This window comes from Blennius ocellaris (assembly GCF_963422515.1).
Source record: "Blennius ocellaris genome assembly, chromosome: 2".
In the NCBI taxonomy this organism is placed as follows: domain Eukaryota; kingdom Metazoa; phylum Chordata; class Actinopteri; order Blenniiformes; family Blenniidae; genus Blennius; species Blennius ocellaris.
The window spans coordinates 28,002,047-28,011,106 of NC_137651.1; the positions used below are offsets into that span (position 1 = coordinate 28,002,047).

General features: G+C 41.1%; 1 protein-coding gene across 1 annotated transcript; it reads left to right on the plus strand.

Annotated features, from left to right (window-relative positions):
- The first annotated feature begins 1,072 nt into the window (after positions 1-1,072).
- Positions 1,073-6,368, plus strand: nkapd1 (NKAP domain containing 1). Its single transcript, XM_080504045.1, has 6 exons — positions 1,073-1,110; positions 1,378-1,454; positions 3,694-3,782; positions 3,930-4,070; positions 4,871-4,924; positions 5,534-6,368. The coding sequence occupies exons 2-6, from the start codon at positions 1,386-1,388 to the stop codon at positions 5,991-5,993; spliced, it is 813 nt and encodes a 270-aa protein (XP_080360171.1). The 5' UTR covers positions 1,073-1,110; positions 1,378-1,385; the 3' UTR covers positions 5,994-6,368.
- The last annotated feature ends 2,692 nt before the right edge of the window (positions 6,369-9,060 follow it).

Consider the following 9,060-nt stretch of genomic DNA (forward strand, 5'->3'; position numbering starts at 1 on the left):
ATGTTGTTGATTCCGTGCTTTAGGGTCAGAAAGGTTCAGAAAAGCATGGTGCTAACGAATCAACATCATTTTTACTGAAGTATTATTACAGCAAAATAGCACACCTACACCAAAATATACAATCATGTATAGTCCTCTTACTGACTCAAAATACGACCGTACATGGGTGTATCATTGCATACTTGAAGGGGTGTAGTTGTGTGCGTCTATATTTTTAGTGGGGTGCACTATCTGAACAAACGTGTATGTCGATGGATAATTATAAAATGTGATTACTGAATATTGGAGGAAGGATAGAATTAAATACATTTTACTTCTTCCTACCCCTTTTCAGACATGTTGAATTAGATATATGTGATATTTGAGTGTGTATATACTGTAAGTATGTTTTCCTAGCTACGTATATGTATACCTTCATATAGATTATTTATTTTGTGTATTTTTTTTTCATGAAATATAGATACATTTATTTGTATAATTATTCACAATTAGTTTTGTATTTTTTATATAGATATGTTTATATTTGTCTATGTATAGGGATATGTATAATGTATGCATAGATGTGTGCACATGTGTAAATATACATATAGATTAATTCATATCAGTAGAATACATTTTGTTTTCATGTAACAACTAACAATATCAACAATAACAGCCCCATTCTGTGTCAAATTAGCAGATATCAAAAGATGAGGAAAAGCTGGTGAATCATCAGAATTTAATTTACATAACTATGTTGTGCAAAATATTAAGTTTGTATACCTTCAGTTGTTGATTGATATGAAAACAATTCTTTGCAAGTGAGAGTAAGAACATAAACAACTGATGGACACATTGTGTTTTGAGTCTATCTTAAATTTTAAAAAATCTATTAAATTAGAAAACATTAAATAGTTTCTTTCACAAATGAATCGCTTCTTTTAATAAAACCTGAAAAGTTGCCATTTGACAGCAGCTCAAACCGCCTACTATAATGATTGACGGACCGCTGGACCAATCAGCATTCGGTATCTCTCAACGTCGGCGTGCGTGCCGATGACGACTCACTGCGTATACGGAAGGGATACTTGAATCGGCGATTACTTCTTGAATGTCCCTGCTTCGTAAAAGGTACAGTATTTACATTTTTTTTTTTTTTTTACAATTTCACAAAATGATGACATACGTGTGGCAGTACACGTTGGTCGACGCTGTTTAGGAAAGCTGGGACGAGTTGATGTGAAACGTCTGGTGGTGATTGTATTTGAATGTCCAGCAGCAGTGTTGAGCTAAGCTAACGGGTATCATGGTTGTTGTGAATTAATTCACTCCAGCGACTTTCGGTTTAAAGTTTTCATCCACAGCAATCCGATATAACTTACACGTGTGTTGTGTAAGGTGTGGTCATGGCGAGACAGCCGATGGGGAAGACGCTGCTGAGGAATGTGATCCGCCACACAGACGCTCACAACAAGGTGAGCTTTGATTCACGTGCTCGTTGTTTGACGCTCATCCGGTTTATTTATTATAAAAGTAAAACTTGTCGTCATTTTATTACTGTGCTTCAATCATATTCCCACTTTCTTGCATGTCTTAGAAGTGAATGTTAATGCCAGGCTTTATTCTTTATTCGGACATCATGTGTTGTATATAAGTAGATACGCTTCAATAACTGTATTTTATTTGTTAATAAAACAAAATAAAAGTGAAAACTCTCCTAGATTACTCCATCATACACTGTTTTTGCATTTTTGAGTTTTACGTAAGATCTCAGCTATCTAAAGTGAGTAAATACACTTCCAAGAGCATATTAATGATGATAAATCCAATATTCAATACAATAATCGTTGATATTAAGGTGTTTTGTGAAACTAGATAATTATTTTAAAAAAATATGTTGTATATTAAATTTGGGGGGAAATAAAAGAGAATGGCCCTGACACTCCTGGGAAGTAAAAGTAAATCAGGAAAAAAAGCAACATGAACCTGGACCACAAAGTATTGTTTGGGGGTTATTTTTACTTTCATAAATATTTGAATAATTTCCAACGGGTGAACAAAAAGACCTTAAAATATTTAATATTTTTGCTTTGAATCTAAAATCCACAGAAGTATCCCAGATTAAAAATGATGCTCCCTCTATATAATTCAGGTACATATTGAGACAGTGAGGAGTGTTTACAAGTGTTTTGAGAGTTTGCACATTCAATAAAATGCAGACTGAAATTTTGTGGGTTGACTTTAATTGCTCAATTAACCACACATGATAACTGGCAATACTGTAGTAATAACATTATTACAATATAAAGACCCTGGAAAGTCTTCACAATTATTATTTTAACCTCTTGAATGGACATTACCCTCTGTAATTTAAAAATCACAGGTACAATTGAGGATAATGAACACTAATTGCATTTTGCTGCTTGGTCGGACTGCCATACTTATGTGTAGTGGCATTTATACTTCCATGACAAGGTCAGAGTGTTTCTTTCACTGCTGACAGTGATGTGGTCTAATGTGTCCGCCTTGCCATGAATCTCGCCTTGATTATCAAAAAGTGTTCCATTTTCATTGAAGCTGCTTTTCTCTCTTACACGTTTAGTAATTTGTGATCATGTTAAATTTTCTGACTAGATTTTTTTGTTTATTGACGTCTGAGTGACGGCAACATTCAAAAAGAAAACGGCAATATTATATTGCTATGCCAAAATTATGTTGTAGGTGAAAAAAACGATTTAACATGTCCACATCACAGGGCTTTTTTCAACCAGTGCACCTCAGCTGGGGTGTGAAGATCTATATAATAGCTGGTTCTATTGACTGCTGTTTTAGGCGACCCACAATTGTTGCGTGCAGCTTTGACGCTCATCCGTCAAATGTATGTTCCTTACAAATGTAGCACCAGTTAGAGTGGAAATCATTGATTTCCTGATCAGTTTTTTATCAGCCGATACAGATACTTGCCTGATCCCATACTTGCATTGCTATTGCTATATTGTGAATATGCTTATAGTATTATATTTGCAAATAAGTTGTCTCAGGCTAAATGCTTCATTATTAGCTAGAATTATTGTAAAAACAATCCCTTATAGAATTTAAGTTCTTTTCTGGATGATATAAGAACTTTTTAGAATTATTCAGTCACATCAGAAAATCACAATTCCTGATCCACTCAGACTGGTGTGAACAATTTCAAATGAATTTTGACAAGAAATTACAATGAAAAAAACATGAATTCCACTTAAAAGTGAAACAATTTGACTGAAATATAAACTATAACAAACTACAACATGAATAGTTTTCAGTAAAACTGTCCACAACGTTCTGATTCCACTTCAAAGTGGCTCCAACAAGTTCAGACAGCAGCCCGTCATGAACAGCTTGAAGTGTGTGTGCAGCGCAATCCAGACTGGACACACACACACACACACACACACACACACACACACACACACACACACACACACACACACACACACACACACACACACACATATTTCTTCCTTTGCCTGACTAAACAATCCTTCTACATTTTTTGTGTAGTTTATTTTCTTTGGACCCCTATTTGTCAACTGTAGACGACACACGTTGATCTGCAAAGTTCTTTTTTTATTACCCGCAGGTACAGCGGTGCGTATAACCTCAGTCAATATTTGAATATATGAGTGTGTTTCATGGCAGTGCTTCATGTACATATTGTTGTTGACACTGCAGATCCAGGAGGAGATGGAGATGTGGAAAATGCGTGCCTGCGAGGTCCAAACGTCTCACCCCAAACATTTGCCGGGGCCAGCGTGTGCGAGGTACGAGTGTCCCACACCAATGTGAGCCTCTGACACACAAGTGAGAACAAAGCTCTTCAGAGGCATCGTTTCCTAACGGGGCTTCCGGTCCAGAGCGTTCTCACTGAGTGTTGTCCTGCAGACGTAGTGACAGTCGCTGTGTTTCAGGGGACAAATGCACTGCGATCGGGTGTCGGATCAGCACCCAGACCTGGGTCAAGGCAGAGAGCGGATGTCGGAACACGACGACAGAGAGGCTCGATACTGGACTCGCAAGCTGTATGACTTTGAGGCCAACGACCCTGACAGGTACAGATCATCAACGCCATCTTTTCAATCCGATCGCAACAAAAACGCTACAAAAGAGGGATAGATGCACACAGAAAACCCCGTGGAGCCGCGACTCTCTGGTGGCGACCGGCGGATTCAGGAGCTCAACGGCAAGTATCGGGAGGTATGAGCCTCGGTGTTATGGATTAACTGGTTTTCCTGTCATCTAGTGACTGGCTTCCCCGAGTGTCCCCTTCTCACAGCAGATGTTAAAAACCAGACCAAAATCCGGAGCGGTCCTGGCCAACGCCATTTAACCGCATTTTCTATTTAAGTATCGTCTTATTTTAACATCAGCTGCTGCTAAGGGCTGGTGGCATAAGTCACCAATTGAGAGGGGTACCAGTGAAACCGAAACACCGGTCAGTGAGGCGCGATCATAACGATTCACATTTTAAACATGTATATAATATATACTATTTAAATTATAATTAAGCTGATCTCCAATAGACGTTCGCTCCCCATCACGTTGGGCGTGATGAGTTGTGCACAGTGAGGAAATGCCCCGATGACTCCGCCCACGCCGTGGTCGTTCTCTCTCGTAATGGAAAACGACTGAGTAGAGTAGAGTCGAGTCAAGTAAGGCAAGGCAGAGTAGGAGCTCGTGGAAAAGAGTCATAAATCAATGTGTTCACTCCCTGTAAATTAAGTTTTAGCTATTTTTGCAGATTGGTTTTTAGAGTTGTGTTTTACTTGTCGTCACGGAACAGCCGCGACGTAAAGCAAATGTACCAGACTTGGACAGAATCAACCAATTGCATTTCTTGATTCCGTCGCAGATGGGGACACAGCGGCTTCAAGGAGCTTTACCCTGAGGAGTTTGAAAGTGACGGGTAAGCAAAAATTCTGCACTGCAGCAACAAGCAGAAGATTAAAATGGAGCCACATACAGCCCAGAGTCATCCATCCATCTTCGACAGCGCTGTATTCAACCCCGGGTCGCTGGGGGCTCCGCTGTGGGTGGAGGCGGGGTCCCTACGCCCTGGGCAACTTACTAGTACATCACAAGACAGAGCTCGGATTCATATACGATAACATGTCTTCACGACTGCTTTGTTCCTTTTGAGTCTAAAAGGATTTTGAGTTTGTCACAGCCGGTCCTTAAAGCAATAGTTCCACCAAAACAGGCGTCTGCTTCTTTCGTCGTCATTAAATGTTAAGTAATGAGCAGATTCTGATTTGTAACACACACATAACCTTCAGCTTCCAAATGTAAAACTCTGATTCCAATTTCCGACATGTCAGACGTGGCGTTCGGGACTCGACACCTCCAGCTGTTCAGTGAAATTAAAATTTAAACTTCTCCAGAAGGAAGCTTCTCCAGAGCTCCACATGAGATGACTTGACTCGTACCACTCTGTCCTACACGTGTGAAATAGTTGGATTGTGTCTGTAAGGCGTGGAGTAACACCGGTTTTTGTTTATCTTTGGTTTCCTTTTAGGCACAAAAGCAGAACCACGAAGAAGGCCGGGCACCGCAAACTGAAGAAGTCCAAGTCTGACACGGAGGCCTGCTTATCAAAACTGGCCAAAAAAGCCTCTCGAAAGAAGAAGAAGAAGAAGAAGAAGAAAGGTGAGGAAGACAAGCGCAGGAAGGCGGAGTGCTCGAGCAGCGACTGCAGCAGTGATGACAGCGTCGCGCTCAAAGACAAGCGGAGGAGGAAAAGGACTAAGAGCCGACACAAGAACAAGAAACCTGCTAAAAGCAGAGGGAGAGACGAGGACAGCAGCTCGGGGGACAGCGGCGGCGAGGTGGAAGCAGATCGACGGACGCGCGGTCGCAAAAAACGAAAGCAGGACTCGCGCAGAGACTCAGACTCGGGGCCGAACGCAAAAAAGAAGAGGAGGAAAAACTGGAAGGCAGCGGGAGAAGAAAGTTCAGCCGAGAGCTCTGCAGACTGACATTGAGCGGACCCCGCGGCTCGGCGAACGACCGGGAAAACGGCCACAGATTCCTTTTGTTCGCGTTAAAAGGCGGCGGGCTTCTCTCCGCGGCGCCGTTCTGTGTCGTGTTTGATCCCGCATCAACAAACCGCCGCTGTCGGCCCTCGCCGTGGGCGTTCCGCCGAGCTATATCTCGCCACCTCCGCGGCGGCTCCAAGCACAGTCGGCAGGCGGAGTGGAGACGGACGGCGGCGCCTCATCAGGAATCCTACAGGCTGCATTGATCCGCCATCGACTCTCGCCTCAGACTGTCCGCCGCACGTGGAGACTGTGTCCTGAAATAACCAGCATTTTTTAAACATGTATTTAAAAGCTGATATCATCAGCTGGTGTGATAGGAAAATGCATAGTATTGTTATTTTTAAGAAAAAAATTACTATTTGTTATATGTGGAAAAATAAACATTTAATTGACGGTATTTGTGTTTGTTCAAATTAATATAACCGCGCCAGCTTGCAGGCCTGCCAAAGTCTCTACTGTACCTACTGTGTCTCGCATCAGGCCACTTTGAAATGGTATACTGTGTTTTCTTTACTATAAGTCGCTTTGACGAAATAAAGTCATGAGATTATACGTGTATATGTGTATAGTACTATACTGCATATATACAGTACTATGTGGGAAAGTGAAACTGTATGGCAACATGGTAAATAGAAAAAGCTGCACAATAGAAATTAATATAAAAAAGACAAATTATGCAGCAGAAACAGTAATGGGAAGGAGAGTCAGAGTGCCTGAGGAACTCATGAGGAACTGACAAGAAAGCTTAAGGACTTTAATGGAAACAAATATGGCCGCCCTGATCGGGGCTAACAGCAGAGCAGCCGATGGACCAGGATTATCGACGGTGCAGTTCTGTGTGCATGGACAGATCAATATTATTTATACACCACTGTGTCTTACCATGCTGTGTCTGTGTGTTTGCGTTTTCACAGACGATGTCACCATGTGCTTTATAAAATGCTCAATTTAGATTCTCATATTGGAGGACTAAAGATATATTTGAATATCCCGAACTGCAGCAGGCAAGACGTTACATTAATGATCACAGGCTACTTAATACATTAACTGAAGCCTGGTGTTAAACTCTGGGCTGAATATCAAAGTACTTTAGTCGCTAAGAGTTGAGTTTTGTTTCTTAATCAATACTTGGGCTAAGTTTTGCCCTCATTTATGCTTCATTTGTTCTATTTATTGTGTATTTGTGAAAAGGATTCTTGTTTTCTTTTGCTGTGAGATTAAAATTAGCTGTTGAAAGTCTAAATTTCATTACACATGGACTTTTAATATATAGAGATATCGAAGGTGCTACATTGAAACACCAAAACTCAGTTTTTCCAGCTGAGAGGAGCAGAAACAAATATCAGCCTAAATGCGCGGAAACAAATAACGCGGGAATGAGATCAAGCATTAAAGCACCGCGTCGTAACTTTCTTTCGTCTTTTGTGTTCAGAAAAGTAGGAAAACAGTTGCTGTCTTTCTTGACCTGGATCTGTACTTGGAGGCGGTCGTTGTGATTCTTTATTTGGATTTTATGAATCTGCAGAGGCAGCGCACATAGGAAAACATTCCTTTAGGATTTGAAGAAAAGTACAGCAGTAAACATTTTATACCACCTGGGAAAAGTTATATATCATGTTGAAGATTAGCGAAAAAGTGCTGCAGGGTTGTGTTCGGTGCAGATTCTTTCTTGGTCCAATTAAATTAGCAATTGAAGAGACATCAGTGAACCACGAGGTGTTGCTGAGTGACATCATCCTTCGTTATGGGCTCCATACCTCCGTGGTTCAACTTAAATTAATCCTACATGCACCACTTTGTCAGAAATACTCAAATGTATGTTGATCCACACCCCAAAATATGCTTCTAATCATCTTGTTACATTTAGTGAAACTCGACCTGCTGGACTCATAGAGATGAGTTAATGATTTTTAAATAATTAAAGTTTAAATGCAAACTGTTAATTTTGATGATAATAAGGTAGAAGAGTCAAACGACGCTGAGATAATGGCTGCTCACAGGAGAGAACACATACTTCATTAATCTCTTTGGAGAAATTCAGTCGTATTCATAGATCACTTTAACTATACATGTTCTGGGATCTGATGAAGGTCAGGGATCCACGGCAGTGATCCCCGCCCGGGGGGGGTGGGGGGGGTGAGCATGGGGCTTGTGGGTCAAGGGTCCCGCTCAGGGAACCTCCAACCTCAGATCCCAAGTCTGCTTCTCCTCTCTGCCACCACTGCTCACTGAAAGAATCTTTATTATCATCCCATTACTGTCAGATGTGTTAAAGATAAAAGAATCCAGAACGACACCCCTCAGGAACCTTTATTCTGCACAAAAAGACTCATAAGTTCTTCACCAGTGGTTTTAAATGTCAGTCTTATGGGGCCACAGTGTATCAAGTGTTGGACGTCTCCCTCGTCAACTGAAGGAGTTATCATCAGAAAGCATGATGACGTTTTTTTTTTTTTTCATCATATATTGCAGCAGGAAGAGGTCAAAAACATCCTTGACTGTCTCCTTCTACGACCAGGATTCAATCGGTTCTACCATCATTTCACAGGTCTGACATTTCCATCGTCCTCCTAAACAAACTCCAGTACGACTATGGGGATCCTCATAGTTTCCCCTGACCTGTTTGGATAACGATCCCCTGTGTCTGGAGCCAAATAGAGGAATAAAAGCAGAGGCATTACACTTTCTGATAACAGAGTTCATAATTAATACTGTGAAGTAACCCAGAGCATGAAAAAAAAAAAAGAGTTTCAATTAGAATCCTTGTGATTCCTGTGATTTGCCAAGAGAGGCACGGAGGGCGATTCCTCTCGAGTCTTCCGTCGGGCATCAAAGACCTCACCACAGTTGTGAACATGCAGTCTTCTTCATGATGTACAAGATAGACCCTTAATAAGCTGCTGCTCACGATCAAAGTGAATGAATTTAGTGTTTTGTGAAAACGCTCTCCTGGTCTGGGCTGTAGCTGATCCCGCAGAGTGGGAGAAGCACCGCTTCTTCTCAG

Excerpts from the sequence above, each read along its gene's own strand:
- nkapd1 (XM_080504045.1), top strand. The coding sequence starts at position 1,386 with ATGGCGAGACAGCCGATGGGGAAGACGCTGCTGAGGAATGTGATCCGC. Across the intron at positions 1,455-3,693 it reads ACACAGACGCTCACAACAAG|ATCCAGGAGGAGATGGAGAT; the intron begins GTGAGCTTTGAT and ends TTGACACTGCAG. Across the intron at positions 4,071-4,870 it reads GAGGCCAACGACCCTGACAG|ATGGGGACACAGCGGCTTCA; the intron begins GTACAGATCATC and ends ATTCCGTCGCAG.